Source organism: Cololabis saira, chromosome 19 (assembly GCF_033807715.1).
Source record: "Cololabis saira isolate AMF1-May2022 chromosome 19, fColSai1.1, whole genome shotgun sequence".
Classification (NCBI taxonomy): domain Eukaryota; kingdom Metazoa; phylum Chordata; class Actinopteri; order Beloniformes; family Belonidae; genus Cololabis; species Cololabis saira.
In genome coordinates this window covers 6,103,750-6,125,881 of record NC_084605.1, presented here as the reverse complement: position 1 = coordinate 6,125,881, position 22,132 = coordinate 6,103,750, and the positions used below count along the sequence as shown (strand labels likewise).

Below are 22,132 nucleotides of genomic sequence, written 5' to 3'. Positions count from 1 at the left end.
AAATGTCGAGAAAAAAGTGGAAATGTTGGGAAAAAAGTCAAATATCGAGATTAAAAGGAAAGGGAAAAGGAAGAAAAAAAGAGAAAAAAAGGAAAAAAAGAAGAAAAAAAGAAAAAGGAAAAAAAGAAAAGAAAGAAAAGAAAAAAATAAATAAAAGGAAAAAAACTGAAAAAAAAATAAAAAAAAAGGAAAAAAAGAAAAAAAAAGAAGAAAAAAAGGAAAAAAAAGGTCAAACATTTTTGAAAAGCTCCAGGAGCCACCAGGGCGGTGCTAAAGAGCCGCATTCGGCTCTAGAGCCGCGGGTTCCCGACCCCTGTCGTAGACAAATAAAAACGAGACTAAAAAGTAAGATTACAAAATAAAAACTCTGCCAAAATGTGTCTTCATTTTCGTCGACCAAAAACGAGGCGAAATGTTCCAACAAAGATCCTTAATGTCCATGTTTTCAGTAGTTTCTCTGGTTTAATGTCCATGTTTTCAGTAGTTTCTCTGGTTTAATGTCCATGTTTTCAGTAGTTTCTCTGGTTTAATGTCCATGTTTTCAGTAGTTTCTCTGGTTTAATGTCCATGTTTTCAGTAGTTTCTCTGGTTTAATGTCCATGTTTTCAGTAGTTTCTCTGGTTTAATGTCCATGTTTTCAGTAGTTTCTCTGGTTTAATGTCCATGTTTTCAGTAGTTTCTCTGGTTTAATGTCCATGTTTTCAGTAGTTTCTCTGGTTTAATGTCCATGTTTTCAGTAGTTTCTCTGGTTTAATGTCCATGTTTTCAGTAGTTTCTCTGGTTTAATGTCCATGTTTTCAGTAGTTTCTCTGGTTTAATGTCCATGTTTTCAGTAGTTTCTCTGGTTTAATGTCCATGTTTTCAGTAGTTTCTCTGGTTTAATGTCCATGTTTTCAGTAGTTTCTCTGGTTTAGTTCTGCTGGGTGACGTTAGTCCTCAATCCCAGTCGCTGCAGCAGGAATCAGATCCAGAATCAGCTGCAGAGTTAGAGGCTGATGCCGTTAACGCAGAGCTCTAGGTTCACATCAATTAACAACAAAGTTACATAGAGAAACACGGGGATCTGCTCTGGGGCTGGAGAAGAAGAAGATCCATCTTTGGATCCACTTTCCTACATAGACGTGGAAAAGAAAACCCAATGTGTCATCGGAAAAGATAAAAGATGGGGAGAAATGCGGAAAAATAAATATGTTGTAAACTCAAATGAGAGTCTTCTGTATCTGGAATGAATGTATTCTTGAGTCTATAAGGTAACAATAATATAATAATAAGATAACCTTGTTTGAATAGGAAAATGGGTTTGGCTAAATACAAAATTTGACTAAAACTAAACTAGACAATTCTGACTAAAATAAGACTAAAATGCTCAGACTTTTAGTCGACTGAAACTTGACACGACTAAAAGGAGAATGAACGTGACTAAAACTAATAAAAACTAAAATGATAGCTGGACCCAAAGACTAGACTAAAACTAAAACTGAAACAGGCTGATGAAAACGACACTACTGTGGTGTGTGTGTGTGTGTGTGTGTGTGTGTGTGTGTGTGTGTGTGTGTGTGTGTGTGTGTGTGTGTGTGTGTGTGTGTGTGTGTGTGTGTGTGTGTGTGTAGGAGCTGTATGCAGATGCAGTGGAGGAGGTGACCGGCTTCATTCATTCTGCTCACCAGTGGGTCAACATGACGGACGTGACGGTCCAACTCAACAGCACACACTCAGTCAGTACGCACACACACACACACACACACACACACACACACACACACACACACACACACACACACACACACACACACACACACACACACACACACACCGTTTCCACCTGAGAGCTGAACTTTAAGTTCATGTTTGGTTCTGCAGGTGAGCACCTGCAAACCTGCTCTGGGTCACAGTTTTGCAGCTGGAACCACAGACGGAGGAGGAGACCTGAACTTCACCCAGGGTGGGTCTGCTGTATAAGACGACCTGGACAGCACGCTGTGATGTCACAGGTTACTGAACCTCCAGACCAATCAGAACCCTCCCAGACCAGAACCTTCTAGACCAGGGGTCGGCAACCCAAAATGTTTTAGAGCCATATTGGACCAAAAACACAAAAAACAAATATATCTGGAGCCGCAAAAAATGAAAAGTCTTGTATCAGCCTTAGAATGAAGACAACACATGCTGCATGTTTCTATATTAGTTAGAACTGGGGGGAGATTTTTTTTTTCATTATGCACTTCAAGAAAAAAGTCGAAATGTCGAGAAAAAAGTCAACATTTCAAGAAAAAAGTTGAAATGTTGAGAAAAAAGTCAAAATTTCGAGAAAAAAGTCAAAATGTCGAGAAAAATGGCGAAATGTTGAGAAAAAGTCGAAATGTTGAGAAAAGGAAAAAAAGAAGAAAAAAGAGAAAAAGAGGGGAAAAAAAGAAAAAAGGAAAAAAAAGGTCAAACATTTTTTAAAAGCTCCAAAACGCCGAAATGTTGAAAAAAAAGTAGAAAGGTTGAGAAAAAAGTCGAAATGTCGAGAAAAAAGTCAAAATTTAGAGAAAAATGTCGAAATGTTGAGAAAAAAGTCGAAATGTCGAGAAAAAAGTAGAAATGTCGAGAAAAAAGTCAAAATTTCGAGAAAAAAGTCAAAATTTTGAGAAAAATGTCGAAATGTTGAGAAAAAAGTCGAAATGTCGAGAAAAAAGTCAAAATTTTGAGAAAAAAGATGAAATGTTGAGAAAAAAGTCGAAATGTCGAGAAAAAAGTAGAAATGTCGAGAAAAAAGTCAAAATTTCGAGAAAAAAGTCAAAATCTTGAGAAAAATGTCGAAATGTTGAGAAAAAAGTCGAAATGTCGAGAAAAAAGTCAAAATTTTGAGAAAAAAGCCGAAATGTTGAGAAAAAAGTCGAATTGTCGAGAAAAAAGTCAAAATTTCGAGAAAAAAGTCGAAATGTTGAGAAAAAAAACTAAATTTCAAGAAAAAAGTCTAAATGTTGAGAAAAGGAAAAAAAGAAGAAAAAAGGAAAGAAGAAGAAAAAAAGGGAAAAAAGAAGAAAAAAAGAGAAAAAGAGGGGAAAAAAAGAAAAAAGGAAAAAAAAGGTCAAACATTTTTTAAAAGCTCCAAAACGCCGAAATGTTGAAAAAAAAGTAGAAAGGTTGAGAAAAAAGTCGAAATGTCGAGAAAAAAGTCAAAATTTAGAGAAAAATGTCGAAATGTTGAGAAAAAAGTCGAAATGTCGAGAAAAAAGTCAAAATTTCGAGAAAAAAGTCAAAATTTTGAGAAAAATGTCGAAATGTTGAGAAAAAAGTCGAAATGTCGAGAAAAAAGTCAAAATTTTGAGAAAAAAGATGAAATGTTGAGAAAAAAGTCGAAATGTCGAGAAAAAAGTAGAAATGTCGAGAAAAAAGTCAAAATTTCGAGAAAAAAGTCAAAATCTTGAGAAAAATGTCGAAATGTTGAGAAAAAAGTCGAAATGTCGAGAAAAAAGTCAAAATTTTGAGAAAAAAGCCGAAATGTTGAGAAAAAAGTCGAATTGTCGAGAAAAAAGTCAAAATTTCGAGAAAAAAGTCGAAATGTTGAGAAAAAAAACTAAATTTCAAGAAAAAAGTCTAAATGTTGAGAAAAGGAAAAAAAGAAGAAAAAAGGAAAGAAGAAGAAAAAAAGGGAAAAAAGAAGAAAAAAAGAGAAAAAGAGGGGAAAAAAAGAAAAAAGGAAAAAAAAGGTCAAACATTTTTTAAAAGCTCCAAAACGCCGAAATGTTGAAAAAAAAGTAGAAAGGTTGAGAAAAAAGTCGAAATGTCGAGAAAAAAGTCAAAATTTAGAGAAAAATGTCGAAATGTTGAGAAAAAAGTCGAAATGTCGAGAAAAAAGTAGAAATGTCGAGAAAAAAGTCAAAATTTTGAGAAAAAAGCCGAAATGTTGAGAAAAAAGTCGAATTGTCGAGAAAAAAGTCAAAATTTTGAGAAAAAAGTCGAAATGTTGAGAAAAAAAACTAAATTTCAAGAAAAAAGTCTAAATGTTGAGAAAAGGAAAAAAAGAAGAAAAAAGGAAAGACGAAGAAAAAAAGGGAAAAAAAGAAGAAAAAAAGAGAAAAAGGAAAAAAAAGGTCAAACATTTTTGAAAAAGCTCCAGGAGCCACTAGGGCGGCGCTAAAGACCTGCATGCGGCTCTGGAGCCGCGGGTTGCCGACCCCTGGTCCAGACCAACCAGAACCCTCTAGAGTCCAGACCAACCCAGAATCTTCTACCAACCCATGACCAGTCCCAGTGTCTTTGTGCAGTCAGTTTATCCTCATTGTTCTACTGTTACTAAACGCTGGTTCTGGTTCTGGGATCTACAACGGCCTTCCAATCAGGAAATCTGTGTTTCTGCGTGAAGGTGCTGTGGAAGGAGACCCATTCTGGGATGGAATCAGAGACACTCTGGTGGGCCCTCCATCCAATCAGACGAGGGATTGTCACCATCCCAAACCAATCCTGTTCAGCACAGGCGAGGTGAGTCGCCGAAGCAGACGTACTAAACCCTCCAAGTAAACTTGGTGCTTTTTATTTCAAAGTTGGTTTCTTTTTCACGTTGGTGCTTTTATTTTGAAGTTGATGGTTTCATTTTCACGTTGATGGTTTCATTTTCATGCTGGTGCTTTTATTTTGAAGTTAGTGGTTTTAACGCTCAGCCGGTGTCTTGTGTGTCCAGATGAACTGGCCTCTGCCCTGGCATCCTCAGATCATCGACGTTCAGATCATCACCATCGGATCGGTGGCCGTCGTCGCGGTTCCTGGAGAAATGACGTAATTATCAGACCGCTCACTTCGTCTGAGCTGCTGGTTTGAAACTGATTCTGTTTGTGGGTTTCAACAGCACCATGTCGGGAAGGAGGTTGCGGGAAGCCGTCAAACAGGTGAGCAACAACGCGAAAACAGGCGTCCGTGTCGGTGACTTGACCCCGATAACGTCTGCCTGAGGGCAGAAGGGTAAACAGACTGTGGTTGGGATGTTTGGGGTCAGCAGGGATTCTTCTTGGCCGTTATTGGGTGGCGACTTTGACGGGAGTGAGGGCGGCATCTCCAGGTTGTTAGCAGTGCACCAGCCCACCGGATGTTCCACCTCCTCTCAGTATGCAAGCTCCTCCTCCTTCTGACTCAGCCCTACCACAGTCACGTCATCTGCATACTGAATGATGTGGTTGTAGCAGCGCGAGCGCCACAGTCGTGGGTCATCAGAGAGAAGAGCAGTGGGCTCTACACACAGCCCTGAGGGGTGCCGGTGCTCAGCTGGATGGTGTCGGAGGTGTTGCTTCTAGGGCTGCACGATTCTGGACAAAATGAGAATCACGATTTTTTTGCTTAGAATTGAGATCACGATTCTCTCACGATTTTTTTCCAATATAAAATGTATTGCACTTATTACTTTAACTTTGCAACAGCTGAACAAAAATATAATAACAATAAACATCTCTTGTCTTCTTTACACAAACCTTTGAATAATTTAAACAATAATAATAATAAGTAATTTGTTCCTCCCTGAGTTGAACACCCTTTCAGAAAGGGGACTTGTAACAGATCCTGTAGTTCTGAGGCAACAAATTATTCCTCTGGCTGGGATGAACCCCCCATTGCCTTTTGCTGCTATTAAGAAGCTGCCGATACAAAAGGTAAACGTTACAAAAAATATAATGGTGCCTGATAAAAGACTGGCATCAACTTTGTAACAGCTGACATTGAACATAAAAACAATAAACATCCAAAAAAAAAAAAAAAAATTTTTTTTTCTTTTTTTTTTAAATCGTCGTCATTTGGAAATGAGATTGCGTTCAAGCATGAATCGAGATCGCGATTTTTTTAACGATTAATCGTGCAGCCCTAGTTGCTTCCCACCTGTACAAGCAGTGGCCCGCCGGTGAGAAAGTCCAAAATCCAGTTGCACATGGGAGTGTTCCGACCTCATGGGCCCGGTTTGTCCACTCTGCGTTGGGGGATTATGGTGCTGAATGCCACATGTCAATGTGGGGTCCGGTATATCCTCGTCTCGGTTAAAATCAGTGCCTCCAGTCTCCTTTTTCGTCGTTAATTCCATTCTCGGGACCGAACGTTGGAAAGTAGAATCGATGGTAGCGGAGCTCTCCTCGCACTGTAGCTATCGGGTCTTGGAGATAACCAGGAGTTTTGGTCGTGTGTGTGTTCATGTAAATGCGTCGTCTTAACCAAGTTGTATGAAAAGTGTTTTAAAAATAAAGTTTGGTTGCCCGGTTTCAGGAGCTGGAGTCTGAGGGGACGTTGGGGGACATGGAGGTGGTGATCGCTGGACTCAGTAACGTCTACACTCACTACATCACCACCTATGAGGAGTACCAGGTACGAGGCTGCTCGGCAACGGCTAAAACACCGGTCAAATGTAGGTGAAAAACTTCATCTTGTGTTTGGTCTGACTGGATTGTACCTAAAATGACATGGATTTGAGGACGGTGATGCTAAGACTCAATTTTTGAGATGTACTATGTCACTTCAGAGCAGGACGTTCAGAAATGAGCCTCGTTTGGGAGCCACTACTGGGCCCCTCATGGCAACTGGAGCTCCAAACATCTGCACAGCTCGAATATAGATATAAATTACTTTGGAAGTAAACGTGAACAGTTAAAATCGTGTCTGTGGTTTCAACATATGCACTCTGTCAGGAAGGTTGGAGTAGGACCCAGATGCAGGAGAGCAGGTGGCAGGAGTTCTCCAAAACTGTGATTTATTTACTCAAAACCAAAAACGCTGCTAAGCAGGATACAAAAACCAGACCGTGAACAAGAATCAAAAACTTTGACAAAACCTGACGTGGAAAACATGGAGGGATGAAACAGTACAGACCAGCAAGGAGCAAGGGAAAGACAAGACCAGATATACGCAAGGGTTAACGAGACACAGGTGCAGACGATCAGGGCAGATGGGGAACAGGAAGGTCAAACAAGAACTCAAACACAAAGATACGGGCTTCAAAATAAAATAGGACATGTCAAACCCTGACAAACTCCAGACGACATTCCCAGAATCAGGACGGGAATCAGAACTGAAGGTGAGCGGGAGCTGTCAGGCTGGTGTGGTGAGGACCCAGATGCAGGAGAGCGAGAGGCAGGAGTTCAACAAAAAGGGTTTATTTTACAAAAACCAAAAGCGCTGCTTGGCATGATCAAAAGTAACACAAAACAGGGATCCAAAATACTTGAGCAAAAACTTGGCAGGACAAATGGAGGGAGGAAACAGGACGGAACCACAAGCAGTAGGGCTGGGCGATATGGACCAAAAGTCATATCTCAATATTTTCTAGCTGAATGGCGATACTCGATATATATTGATATTTTTTCTGTGCCATAATTGGGGTTTCCCCCAAAGCATTATAGCATAACATCTCTGTTAGCTTCATTTTTTTCTGAGGAAAACCCTTAAAAAAACAGTTTGTTTTAATACAAAGCCTCGTGCCAAATGTCACACAGGTTCCTTTATTAACAGAGGTCTGCACAATATCAAAATGTATAAAACAAATGAAATAAAACTAAACTGCCTGCATATATAGAATAATAATGCTTCTTGAATAAACTAAAACAAATATCCCTTTCCTGCATAACAATTAAATTAAAATACAATATAGACAGTAACAGGCAGACTTTTCCACTGAGGTTGACAGTTGTGCAAATAACAAAACATTTGTGCAAATCTCAAATACAACATTCAAGTCAATTTGTCACAAAATAAGCTATATCAAAATCATAAAAAAAAATAAAAAATTTAAATCGATATAAACAATATTGTCTCGTACCATATTGCGTTTGAAAATATATCGATATATATTAAAATCTCGATATATCGCCCAGCCCTAACAAGCAGCAAGGGAAAGACAAGGCTAGATATACACAAGGGAGTAACGAGACACAGGTGTGAACAATCAGGGCAGATGGAAGACAGGCGGGGCAAAACAGAAACACAAACTGGGGGAAATGTCAACCACTGACAGGAGCAGCAGGGACCGACGGACGTGTTGGCTGTTTTTCAGGTGCAGCGGTACGAAGGAGCCTCCACTATCTACGGTCCGCACACGCTCACTGCCTACCTGCACAAGTACCGGGGGCTGGCCCGCGCCATCGCTCAGGTGCGTCTGCGCGGACGCCACCTTTGTTCACGGGGGGATACCTGATGGAACGTTATTCCAGTTCTCTTGTGCCTTCAGGGCCGGGTGTCGGAGCTGCCGTCGGGCCCCGAGCCGCCGTTCTTCACCAAGAACCTCTTCAATCTGATGTCTGCGGCGACGGTGGACAAGAAACCTCCCAACTCCAGCTTTGGAGACGTCCTGGAACAGGTTTACCCCGTCTACAGACAGGTAGGACTCACCTGGACACGATCATTACTATTGATCAGCTGATCATCAGTGAGGAACCGATCATTAGCATTGATGAACCGATCATTAGCATTGATCAACTGATCATCAGTGAGGAACCGATCATTAGCAATGATTAACTGATCATTAGGATTGATCAACTGATCATCAGTGAGGAACCAATCATTACTATTGATCAACTGATCATCAGTGAGGAACCAATCATTACTATTGATCAACTGATCATCAGTGAATAACCGATCATTAGCAATGATGAACCGATCATCAGTGAGGAACCGATCATTAGCATTGATGAACTGATCATTAGCATTGATGAACCGATCATTAGCATTGATGAACTGATCATTACCATTGATGAACCGATCATTAGCATTGATGAACCGATCATTAGCATTGATGAACTGATCATTAGCATTGATGAACCGATCATTAGCATTGATGAACCGATCATTAGCATTGATCAACTGATCATCAGTGAGGAACCAATCATTACTATTGATCAACTGATCATAAGTGAGGAACCAATCATTACTATTGATCAACTGATCATCAGTGAGGAACCAATCATTAGAATTGATGAACCAATCATAAGCATTGATGAACCGATCATTAGAATTGATTAACCAATCATTAGAATTGATGAACCAATCATTAGCATTGATGAACCGATCATTAGAATTGATGAACCAATCATTAGCATTGATGAACTGATCATTAGCATTGATGAACCGATCATTAGCATTGATGAACCAATCATTAGCATTGATGAACCGATCATTAGAATTGATGAACTGATCATTAGCATTGATGAACTGATCATTAGCATTGATGAACCAATCATTAGCATTGATGAACCAATCATCAGCATTGATGAACCGATCATCACTGATGAACCGATCATCAGTATTGATCAACCGATCATTAGCATTGATGACCCAATTATCAGGATTGATCACCCGATCATCATAAGTAATGAACGATCATTACTGTAGATCAACTGATCATCAGTGAAGAACCGATCATTAGCATTGATGAACTGATCATCAGCATTGATGAACCGATCATCATCATTGATGAACCGATCATCAGCAACGATGAACCGATCATCAGCATTGATGAACCGATTATCAGCATTGATCAACCGATCAGCACTGATGAACCGATCATTACCATTGATGAACCGATCATCATTGATGAACCGATCATCAGCAACGATGAACCGATCATCAGCATTGACCTAGGAAAGCAGATGTTTTGGCGGTTTAGCTGGTCTGGAATGTTCAGGTGTGTGTTAACACAATGCTAAGAGGGAAAAACATGAGCAATGGTTTAAGAGCAGCAAGTATTGCTGAACATCAATCTGGAAAGGTTATAAAAGATTTTTTACAAACTATTGGTGTTCAACGTTCTACAGTAAGAAAGATTATTGATGGACGTCCCAAAACCCAAGAGCTCAAAGAGCACGTTAGATGTTGGAGTCCATGATCGTGCTGTCAGAAGACTGAACCTGGTCGTTTGTTTGGAGGAGTTTCCAGGAGAAAAACCTCTTCGGTCTAAAGGTTTCTACATGTAGGATTGTTATTATGTTTTTATCTTAAAAACACAAAATAAATTTGGTTACTAACATGACTGGAGGTTGCAGAAGTTTTTCACCGAGCAAATCCTCTTTAACAGTTAAATTTAGCCTTTAGTATTTTACATAAAGCTTCTTAAGTTAGACATTCCTATACGTCGCAAATGTATGTCTGATTTCAGGGAAAACTACAAAAGAAACACTTCAGTCTTTAGAAAAAACTCAACGTTTCATTCACCAACCAAGAACCAGGAGCCTAAAACAGTAAAAGCTCCCAGACTCCAGCCATACGCTGATGATATCCTGCTGTGTTCATGTGAACAAATACACATTAAAGTACTTTATTCTGTTTTCCAGGGTGATGTCGTCTCGGTCACGTTTGTGGCAGGAAACCCTCGACACTCTGGAGACATCGTAAGAACCTTTCCTCCATCGTTCGTGGCGTTAGTGGACTTCCAGACCTTTCTGTTCCGTCTCACCCACTCAGTGTTGTTTCTTCCAGAGAGATAAAACTTTTGTCACCGTTGAGATTTATGAAAACAGAACCGACTCCTGGGAAGTCGTCCACACCGATGCATCATGGGAGACCAGGTGAGTTTCTGTGGGCGCAGTTTCAGAGATATTTGGGAGAACAGGAAGCTATTAGCGCTGCTTAAGGTTTTAGCGGTGTAGGTCTTGAAAATGGTGGTCTTATCAATGTTTTTTTTTTTTAACGGAAACTCTTCGACTATGCTAATTTTGCAGCTTAAAACAGTTCTCCAGCAGGTCCGATCAGGATCCGATATTTCTGACCGACCGTGACTCGGGTCTATTTGACCTGAATGACGTTCCCTAATCTCCATGGTTGCTATGGTAGCGAGGAACTGATGGAAAGAACCATACTGCTTGGTGGGGAACAGTGTTGGGACTTACAGCCTGTCCTAACTGCATGCGAGCGTCCGACTTTCGCGTCGCACTGCGTGGCATCGGATGCGCTCTGTCCACACTGAACGCGTTATCGGTCCCACGTTCTCCCACGTTCTTTTGATTGACAGCTGAGACTCGCCTTTTAAAAGGCTGATTTATGGTTCCGCGTTACACCAACGCAGACCTTACGGCGTAGGGTACGTGGCGCACTCACCGAACGGTGCGCGTCGCCGCATAACCTACGCCGTAGGCTACGCCGTCGATTTTACGCGGAACCATAAATCAGCCTTTATTCACTCGCCCGTGCGCTCCTGAAAGAAACTCCTAAAATTACTCCTAAAAGAGTAAAGGGACAAGTAAAAGATGGGTGATTACTTGTAATCTTCCTACGTTTGTACTTTCTAAACAGAAAACAAGCGTATTATTCGGTGGAATAAGTGGGGAAAAAAAACGAACGGTGACACAATCACACAGCGAACAGCGTGGAGTGAGGGGCGTGTGGTGTTAAATGCAGCAAACATGTCAGCATGTCAGATCATTACTGGGATGTGGGGAAAAAGCAGAGGACACGAGAAATCCAGCAGGATCCGGCACAAATTAAGCCCTAATAAGATTAAGATAAGATTCTTATTATACCTTTTTATCTTATCAGAACCTTCCAGCTCCCTGGCGATCTCCCTCCAGCAGCTGCCACTTTACTGAGGTTCTTGTATTGAAATGACTGTTTCCTACAGCGCTTTACACTTTTTTTTTCAACTTTCAACCGGCTTTCAACGCGAGCGACAGGAAGAAAATAGAAGCAGGGCGTGTGACAAAAGTCCAGCTCAAAACGACGCTGCGTCGCTCGCAACCAGTATAGACAGTGCAATAAAAAATAAAGCAATGGAACTGTTTTTGACGCTGACGCTCGCTCGCATCGTATGCAGTGTGGACACGGTGTAACGCGTTATTTAGTAACGCGTTACAGTAACGTCGTTAGTTTTGCGGTAACTAATACTCTAACGCATTACTTTTTAAATTCAGTAACGCAATTACCGTTACCAAACTTACTCCGTTATTTCTGGCTACAGTGAAGCTTTTTTTCCCCACACGCGGAGACCGGAGGAAACGTAGTGTGTGTGCGTTCAAAAACATGACAGTCATGAGCCAAGAGAAGGCGAGTTTCGCAATCCCTGGTTTTTCGCAGGGGTTACGTTCTAAAAAGAACCCGTGATAAGTGAAATTCTTTTTACAATTATAGAGGGCTTCAAATAGCGGAGATCAGCCCCGCCTCGCACGTATTCCACTGCTCTTCTGAGCCGCTACATCCCGACTCTGTAGCGTCTTTTTCTCCTAAAGCCGCGGTGCAGGTGTGTTTTTTCGAGAAAAGAAAATAGTTATGGGTCGTTGTTGTCGCTCTTTTTTCTTCTGGGCAAAAAGATTCTTATAAACCTACATGCCACCTATGATTATATCTGAGACTGTAATGAACGATTCATCAAAGGCTCCCGTTCCTGAGTTGCTGCTGAAGCTCATTGGTCATTCTCAGCTTGTTGCTAAGCAACTAACGTTATTGACACAGGAAGTGAAGAAGCGGGGAGACTGTTTAGCCAATCAGAATGCAGAACATGATGCACAATGAAAATCCATACAGTACCTGCTGAAATGAAGGCTAGAGGGGCATTAACCCCTGCTCTAGACCGACCCAGAACTGGTCTCAGCGGTCTCTTAGTACAGTAAACGGTACAAGACATCAGTGACGACACCTCTCCAACCACAGCCAGGCGACATTGAAAAACCGTCCTCCTAATTTTTTTATAAATTAGTGATTTTAGATAATTTTACTGGGTGAGGTTCATAAAAATACCCCGTACATTTGTCTTGGATGAGACACGTAACTATGGCGACACAAACTGTTCTTGTACCACCTTTCCGGGCTCTGACACCGCCACTTACGTCACTCCGGCGGATGTTGTCGTTTTTTGAAACTCTCTGTGAAAATCTGTGAATATGATGGTCAGACGTCATAAATATATCCGACACCTGAATCGTGGTTTTCGGCTGTTCGGACCGCCGACGAAGCGGTCTAGATTTAATCTGGACCCATTAAAGACTGGGTTTGGTCCAGCCAAAGTCCTTGCCTCAAAGCTGAAACTAGATCCAGTCCAGGTTCTAGATGTCCCTGCTGACCGTCGGGTTTCTTTGAAGTTTAAAGTTTGAATTTATTCACAATACCATAATAATAGTTATAATAATACAATCGAATTAAGTGGGTAGAGTGAATGGGTCCCCTAAGGAAGCTAGGAAAGCTTATAGGTGGGGGCCCATAGTTCATATAAGGGTAGTGGTACAGTCAGAGCCGACTGGGAAATTTGCGAGGCCCTGTGCGAAATGGCATGGGGGGGCCCTCGCGCGTGAGCATAGCGAGCGCGCGCGAAATTTTTGGGTTTTTCGGGTCGGATTGGGTGTCTATATGCGCAATTTTAACTCTCCAATTAGCAAAATACTGGATACCTTCCCCTGCCTCATCATCATCTGGGCTTGCCTCGACGCGGGGCCCCACGGCTGATTGAGACCCGGTCGGATTGGTGATTTTTGTAACAAATTTATTTAACGAGGCTTTCAGAGAGGCATTAAACTCTTCCATTTTCTTTAGTTTTTTTCTTTTTTCATTCCCTGATGGAAATTTCCTGAATTTATATCGTTCTCTCGACATTGTGTGACAGTTTGTTCCAACTCCACCGTCTGGATCAGAGCAGCTTGTGTCTGCGCTTGGTCTGATCAGTTGTGTTGGACAACAGACACGCGCATCATTGCACATATATTTATTGATATGCACAGACTAGTACACATTTAGGTCTGTAATGGAACGTGACTGTTGATATTTATAAGGGAAAAAACAAAAAAAAAATTGAAAAAAAAAATGTTTTTGAAAAAAAAAAAAAAAACGTCCCATAGCGCGAGGCGAGGCCCCTTGGGGCGCGAGGCCCCGTGCGGTTGCATGGTTCACACACCCCTTGCGGCGGCCCTGGGTACAGTCAATGGTATAAGCAGTTACCATCTGTAAAAAGATGTTGATGGATAAATGCATACAAAGTACACAAAAAAACACTTAACATACATACTTAACATTACATACACATGCAATCACACACATACATCCCAGCAGTCCATGAAGAAGCATTTTATATTATATATAGGTTAGTAAAAGATTATTTTTTAGTTGTCTTTTAAACTTGGAGATAGAAGGCAACAACACCATCAATCCTATTCCAAATCTGCGGCCCCCTGCAAACAACACTCGTACTGGCGCGCACATGTCGGCGACATCTCCCTAATATGAGTGGTTTGATTCTTCTTTCAGGTTCCATTGGCTGAAGGGTTCCAACCGTCAGAGTAACACCACGGTGGAGTGGCACATCCCCCCGTCGGCCTCCAGCGGCCACTACCGGATCAGACACTTCGGACATTACAAGCAGCTGAAGGGCCTGAGACCCGTCATCACATCCTACCAAGGCTCGTCCGACGTGTTCAGAGTCACGCCCAGCTTCTACCACCAGTGAGAGGGGGGAAAGTAAGCCGGTACCACCCGGTACCACCCGGTACTCTGTACCACCAAAAGATTCAGTGCCGGTACGCAGTACTGGGAAAAAAAACCAAACGAATGACTGAAAATATACTTCAGGTACAGCGGGTCTCAAACTCTCGATCTTTGACACCAAAGGCAGCAGCGCCGACCACTCAGCCAAACACCTCAGCTCCATTTCTGATCACACATACAGTTATACAAACCTATTACAAAGAATGAGTGAGGGGAGACGGCACAGCGATAGAATCTTGCTATAATCTTGTTTTTTCGTACGAATAATTTTTAAAACATTAGTACGATATAAATATTAGTAAAATTTGTGCTTTTGTGAATAGCGTATTCCAGTCTTTACTTCCTAAACACACACACTGCATGGAAGGGAGCGTTATGATTTATTGTTCATGTAACGTTGCTTTTTATTTTATTCACTTTATTTATGTCATTTGCACCGACGGGCAAGGACAAAAAATAAATGATTCCACCAAAATTCCAAAGGTTTTTGTGGTTGGCTACACATTACCAGCATATTTCAAATATGCTGGTAAATAATCACACGCCAAATAATCACAAATAAGATATTTGTGATTGGTTTTCATTCCTCATTTCAGGAAAAAAAAAAAAAAAGCGGCAAAAATGTTGAAGTAAAGTTTTTTTTTAAATCTTTTAAGTGTTTTGCTTTGTTAAAAATGCTTAAGAAGTTGTTTTCCATTTCAATGCACACATTGTAAGAGACATTTTGAGACATTTTACTCATCGTCATCATCTCTTCTTTCATTTATGTGCAGAATGTTCTGAAAATTCAAAGACAGAGACCTGGTAACTGTTCAGCTGCTGATGAATTTAACTGTAAATTTATTCTAATTTGAAACAAAACAAATTGTTATGATTTTGAAAGTTTTGTCAACATTTACAAAATATTCTGTGACAACCCTTGGTCCGGACTGGCCTTTATTTACACCATTTAAATAAATCATTTGCTATAGGCCTACACAGTGTTGTGTTTCTAATTTCTACACCATACAGGTGTTAAAAAATTGAATGCGTGTTCAGGGATGAAGAAGCTGGTGGTGGGAGGAAACCAAAACATGAAAGTTAGGGTCGTAGTACCAGCAAGAATCTACTTTCTCCCCTGCCAGTGAGGGTCGTACCTGTCCAGCAGGTCACCTGACCTCTCATCACCTCGGAGAACCGGCCCTGGTATCGGGACTCTGACTGGATTGAAGATGTATAAGAGCGGAAACTAATGTCCTGTGAAGCGAAAATAAAAATATGAAAGAGTGCTTTTGACTTTCAGTTGACTCTGACCTCCGTCCACTTGGTCTCGTCTCCTTGAAGGTTCTGTTGCACTTCGCTGAAGGTGATTTATGTGGTCACCTGTGTGTAGGGTTGCCACCTTTCAGAAATAGAAATAAGGGACGTCCTGATTTCAGCAGCGCAGGAGCCAAAAAAAAGCCCCAAAACTTCTAAACGACATAAAAATGTGTTTATTTTATATGAAAAAACAAAACGCTTTGATTTAAAGTTTAAAGTGCTTTAACTTGCATGACTGTATAGACAGACAACCATACTAGCAACTGAAATATCCTTCTATGCTACGTATGTCCACATCAGCCCAGATGTATAATATTGCTGCAGGTGAACAATATGGTGTAAAAGTTAATTTATTTCAATAATTCAACTAGAATATGGTGTAAAAGTTAATTTATTTCAATAATTCAACTAGAATATGGTGTAAAAGTTAATTTATTTCAATAATTCAACTAGAATATGGTGTAAAAGTTAACTTATTTCAATAATTCAACTAGAATATGGTGTAAAAGTTAACTTATTTCAATACTTCAACTAGAATATGGGGTAAAAGTTAATTTATTTCAATAATTGTACTAGAATATGGTGTAAAAGTTAATGTATTTCAATAATTCAACTTAAAAGGTGAAACTAATGTATTACCTAGTCTTATTACATGCAAAGCAAGATATGTTAAACCTTTATTTGTTATAATTTTGATGATGGAATTGTTTATTAATTTCATAAAATATTCTCTAATTTATTTTTTATTTGTGGTTTTCATAAACTGTGAGCCATAATCACCAAAATCATAACAAATAAAGGCTTGAAATATTTCACTTTGAATGTAGTGGGAAATAATATATTTGTTTCACCTTTAGTTAAATTTACTACGAAAGACGTTTTGCAATATATTTACATTTTCTGACCTTCACCTGTATATTATGACATCAATAAATAAGAGCATAATATATGTCCGTATTGGTTCAATATGGAATGCAACTTTTAATTCCAATTCCCAAGCCCTACCTGGAGGTGAATAATAATAATAATAATAATAATAATAAAATAACATATAAAGATCTGGGCACAGACGCAGCAGGTCCTGTTGTCCCGCCACAAAGATTTTGCTGGCCTTAATGTTTCCTGTGTTTTTATTTTGTTCATTATTGTTACATTTAGTGTTGATGTGTGTGAGTGATGTGTGTTTGGGGAGTTAATGAAAATACGGCACAAATCGCGCCCCGTATTAGTTCAATACGGGACGCAAAATTTTTTTCTCAAATAAAGGACAATTCTGTATTTTACGGGACGGGTGGCAACCCTACCTGTGTCTCCACGTGGTCACCTGTGTCTCTGTAGAGGTCTCTTTCTGTTGGAGTACTTTGTGTATGTTTGTGTTGTGTAACCTGTGATGTCTCTCTAAGGTTGTCTTTGTGGCGGCATCGTGTCTCATTGCAGGATCCCGGATCTTTTTGTCCTCGTTTTGTCGGCGTATTTGGTCTGTGTGGCTGTTTTGGAGGGAATGTGCCTCTTTGAGCTCGACTTCTCTGCCCTGCGTCCTGTGTCTCTGACTATTGTGTCTCTTTGAATGTGAAAAATTGACAACAAAAATTCTGATGAAATAAAATAAGGTTGTGTAAATAACAAAAATATTTATTTGAAACTTGCGTATAGAAATCTGTCAGGTCCAACAGGATTGCACATCACAGGGACAGTAATCATCGTCACAGCAGCAGAAATAAATCACAACATGGACAACGGCGGCGGTCGGGATCAAGAAACGACCAAACCTCGGCGGGCCTCGTCGTCACAGACGTTTCACCGAAGATGTTGGGGCACAGGAGACGAGAAAAGTCTGTTCATACACAACTGGAAGTTTTACAAGTTCATGTCACGCCACAGAAACCTGATGGCGTCTTTCATCAGCGGGTCAAAGATTTTAACGAAGACAGAAGACTCTTGATGAGAGCTGAAACATGGCGGCGTCTTCAGAGCTGGGAATGTTGCATGAGAATTAACAGAATATATAAAAGCTGCCATAATGCTAGCATCGTGGTAGCTAGCCATAATCAGTACTCGAGTTGTAAAAGAAAATCAGGGGGGATGGTGGATTTGATCATATGGGGACAGAAAATTTGTGCTGATTACAAATAATATCATATATTACAAATAATAGCACTGACCAAAACACCTGCAGAAATACTGCAGGAATGACATAGCAGCAGTTAAATGCAGCCTTCTGTAAGCTTTAAATATCCACTGGGCTTACATCAAATACATCAAAACACAACAATAAAAAACACTTTTCTGAACTTATCAATATGACTCTGTCCTTCACAGGATAAGTAAAATGGATCACTGCAAAAACTCACAATCTTAACAAGAATATTTGTCTTATTTCTAGTTAAAATGTCTCATTTTAGTAAAAAAAATCTCATTACACTTAAAACAAGACTCATCACTGGAAAAAACAACAATTTTCACCTGTTTCAAGTAGATTTTCATTTAAAATAAGTAGAAAAGTCTGCATGTGGAACAAGATTTTTTTGCTTGTAATGAGAATATAAATCTTGTCCCACTGTCAGATTTTTCTACTTATTTCAAGTGAAAATTTACTTGAAACAGGTGAAAATTGTCAAATAAGTTATTTTTCTGGTGTTATTTTTCTGGTGATGACTCTAAATATTGAAATAGCAGTAAAACTACATTCATTGATGAAATGACATAAGGGATGGAAAGGGGGGATGGTAGTTTTACAGGGGGGATGATTTGGACCGTTTTTATTTTATCCCCCCTCAACTCGAGTACTGGCCATAATGCTAGCACCACAGTAGCTAGCCAAATTGCTAGCATTATAGAAACTGGCCATAAAGCTAGCATCACAATAACTAGCCATAAGGCTAGCAATATTGTAGCTACCCATGATGCAGTCATCACAGTAGCTAGCCAGAACATTAGCATCACAGAAACTAGCCATCAAGCTTGCATCACGGTAACTATCCATAATGTTAGCATCACAGTAGCTAGCTACTATACTGGCATCACGGTAGTTAGCCATGATGCTAAGATAACAGCAGCTATCCAAAATGCTAGCATTACAGTAGCTACCCATCATGCCTGGGTCAAGATAGCTAGCCACAATGGTAGCAAGATTCAGGGTACAACTAGCTAGACAGGAAATGAGACTGGCTAAACATGAACTAGCTTGCATTGTATTCACAGATGTACAGGCTAACTGCTATTAGAGCTAGTAGGCTAGTTCATTCATACAGATGCTAAACAGCAAATAAGATGTGCTAACTGTAATCTAGCTAACACATTTTCATTAAAACTGAAGAGGCTAGTTAGCATGGTGCTAGCTAGCTCTGTGGTAGGTTTCTGTTCTCATACCAGACGTCAGGTTAGATTGTAGCATGCTAACTGAAGAGCTAGATGATTTGTTACAGAACATTCAGATTTTTGGTGGGTAACTGTGTATGGTATTGCCTTGAAAACGTTTTCTTGATTTGTTTTACAGAACAAGTCCACACACACCATCTGATTCCAGATCTGAATCTTAAAAACATTCCCCAGTTCGACTTCCCGTGGAAACTTTCTGAACATCTACACCCGTTTGCTGTTCGTCTCTTCTCACACTTGACAACAAACAAACACACACAGGCTTGGTCGATCTAGCGTTTCCTTCTTAAAGACTTTAGCTCGCCATAGGACAGTACAGACGTCGTGTTATAGTTTTACACAGCGGAGCACAAAGGTTTCCGGGATGTTTGATGTTTGAGCCCTGCAGCCTCTGGAAGACCTTTACTAAAGCTCAGACACTCAGGAGACACGAGCTACGGCCACCGTGATCCGGAAACACAAACTCACCTCCAACAACCTCCAAAGGAACATTTTGCATATTCGTCTTTAATGTTTGGGCATAATAACTTTCCCTCTTTGATCTTAAAGTGCTAAAATCATTATAAAGTCATGTTCTAATTGGTTCTGATTTCATCATCAGTGGGTATCAGAAGAACTGGACACGCCCCCTGTGATGTCATCACCAGGTTTCTGCAGATTGCTCTTGGAGAAACGTGTTACAGAGGCGGTAGCTTCTGCTAAGTTATGATTTGGATTTGTATTACTTTATAAAATAAATATAAATAAGTGCTGACAGAGCTGAAACCAGGACTCGATCAAAACCAGGACTTCAGGAGTTCTGCTCCAGCGGTCCTGGGTTCTACTCTAATCCTGACCTGCTGCTAGCAGGGGAGACAATCGTTGGTCTGTTACACCAGATTCCTGCTCGCAGTTATGTGAAATGAACAAAGCTTGCATATCACTTGCATATCACCAGTTCAGAATGTTTATCTCAACCTTTTCTTACTTAATCCTCTATTTCTGCTGGAGCTTGTTTCAACAAGGAAACATCTCAAACCCTCGTCTCCACCCTCCACAACCGGGGTCCCATTAAAGTGCTCTCAGCTGGACTCAAACTCTTAGAAAATAATCAAACTCATCAAACATGGAAGGAATGTTCACGATAAGGACCAATATTCATAGTAAGGATCAATGATGATAAGGCTGGGATCAATACAACTGATCAGACTAGAGGCTGAAACTGGGTTTCAAATGGAAAAGGAGGAGGCAGGTCCGGAACTTTTACTGACTTGTGTCACACTCGACTTGTGTCCGACTCCAGTCAGACTGTGTCAGACTCGACTCGTATAAAACTTGACTTGTGTCAGACTAAATTCGTGTCAGACTCAACTCGTATCAGACTCCTATCAGACTTGTTTCGGACTCGTGTCTGACTTGTGTCAGACTCGGATCAGAATTATGTCTGACTTGTGTCAGACTCGTATCAGACTTGTGTCAGACTCCAGTCGAACTGTGTCAGACTCGACTCGTATAAAACTTGACTTGTGTCGGACTAAATTCGTGTCAGACGCAACTCGTGTCAGACTCCTATCAGACTTGTGTCAGACTCGTGTCTGACTTGTGTCAGACTCGTATCACACTTGTGTCGGACTCCAGTCAGACCGTGTCAGACTCGACTCGTATAAAACTTGACTTGTGTCAGACTAAATTCGTGTCAGACTCAACTCGTGTCAGACTCCTATCAGACTTGTTTCGGACTCGTGTCTGACTTGTGTCGGACTCGACTCGAGTCAGACTAGACTTGAGTCAGACTCCTGTCAGACTCGGGTCTGACCTGTCACACCTGCGTATGACTCGACTTGTGTCTGACTTCTGTCGGACTCGATTCATGTCAGACTCGTGCCAGATTCAACTCGTTTTAGACTCGACTCGTGTCAAATTGTGTCAGACTTGACTTGTGTCAGACTCGATTTGTGTCAGACTTGACTCATGTCAGACTCGTATCAGACTTGGGTCAGACTCGTATCAAACTTGTGTCAGACTCGTATAAAACTTGTGTCAAACTCGTATCAGACTTGTATCAGATCTGTGTCAGACTCGTATCAGACCTGTGTCCGACTCGTATCAGACCTGTGTCAGACTCGTATCAGACCTGTGTCCGACTCGTATCAAACTTGTGTCAGACTCGTATCAGACTTGTATCAGACTTGTGTCAGACTCGTATCAAACTTGTGTCAGACTCGTATAAAACTTGTGTCAGACTCGATTCGTGTCAGACTTGTATCAGAATCGTATCAGACCTGTGTCGGACTTGTATCAGACTCGTGTCAGACTTGTCTCAGACTTGTGTCAGAATCGTATCAGACCTGTGTCAGACTTGTATCAGACCTGTGTCAGACTCGATTCGTGTCAGACTTGTATCAGAATCGTATCAGACCTGTGTCGGACTCGTATCAGACCTGTCAGACTCGTATCAGACTTGTGTCGGACTTGTATCAGACTTGTGTCAGACTCGTATCAGACTTGTGTCGGACTTGTATCAGACCTGTGTCAGACTCGTATCAGACTTGTGTCAGACTCGTATCAGACTTGTCTCAGACTTGTGTCCGACTCGACTCGTCAAATACATCAAAGTAGTGTGTAACATTTTGGACAATCTTCGGACATGTGGGACACTGTTTTGAGGCATGCTGGACGTTTCTAACACAAGTGGGACTTGTGTTAAACATGTTTCTGACTGGGACTGACTCGTTGGTTCCTCACACGGTTTTGGTGACTTCCTGTTTACTGAGCAGAACCTCCAGCAGACGGAGTTTTGCTTTGAGCTGTTTATAGTCATGGTATTCCTCCTTCATCGGAGTGCGGTCCTCCTTCTGACAGATCCTGCCGGGAAACAGTTACCTCATCAGAATCGTGATCCAACAAGCTCTGAACTCGTCCAGCTGTAACTTCAGGTCACTCACCGTCCAGTCTGTCGGTAAAACTCGTCCTCAAACGCCTTCAGAACTTTACGCCTCGTCTTCTTCTCGGCTCGGGTCTCTCGCAGACACGCCAGCAGCTGAGACCTGGATCAGCGAAACGACAGAGG

The 22,132-nt window shown here is 40.9% G+C and overlaps 2 protein-coding genes across 3 annotated transcripts in view; one reads left to right on the top strand and one right to left on the bottom strand.

The window, feature by feature from the left end:
- asah2 (N-acylsphingosine amidohydrolase 2) overlaps window positions 1-15,366 on the top strand; it is a 38,478-nt gene extending 23,112 nt beyond the window's left edge. For both annotated transcript variants that reach the window (XM_061707837.1, XM_061707836.1), the window contains exons 11-21: window positions 1,611-1,715; window positions 1,861-1,942; window positions 4,352-4,467; window positions 4,667-4,761; window positions 4,832-4,871; window positions 6,226-6,324; window positions 8,006-8,101; window positions 8,180-8,329; window positions 10,278-10,334; window positions 10,423-10,511; window positions 14,170-15,366. In XM_061707837.1, the coding sequence (XP_061563821.1) occupies window positions 1,611-1,715; window positions 1,861-1,942; window positions 4,352-4,467; window positions 4,667-4,761; window positions 4,832-4,871; window positions 6,226-6,324; window positions 8,006-8,101; window positions 8,180-8,329; window positions 10,278-10,334; window positions 10,423-10,511; window positions 14,170-14,368 (1,128 nt within the window). In that variant the 3' untranslated portion in view covers window positions 14,369-15,366. The remainder of the gene's footprint in view (window positions 1-1,610; window positions 1,716-1,860; window positions 1,943-4,351; window positions 4,468-4,666; window positions 4,762-4,831; window positions 4,872-6,225; window positions 6,325-8,005; window positions 8,102-8,179; window positions 8,330-10,277; window positions 10,335-10,422; window positions 10,512-14,169) is intronic.
- Window positions 15,367-21,630: 6,264 nt separating this feature from the next.
- Window positions 21,631-22,132, bottom strand: part of LOC133419379 (protein FAM13A-like) — a 14,573-nt gene continuing 14,071 nt past the window's right edge. The window contains exons 10-11 of the mRNA XM_061708534.1: window positions 22,008-22,109; window positions 21,631-21,927 (exon numbers count right to left, since the gene is read on the bottom strand). Coding sequence (XP_061564518.1) covers window positions 21,804-21,927; window positions 22,008-22,109 — 226 coding nt within the window. The 3' untranslated portion in view covers window positions 21,631-21,803. The remainder of the gene's footprint in view (window positions 21,928-22,007; window positions 22,110-22,132) is intronic.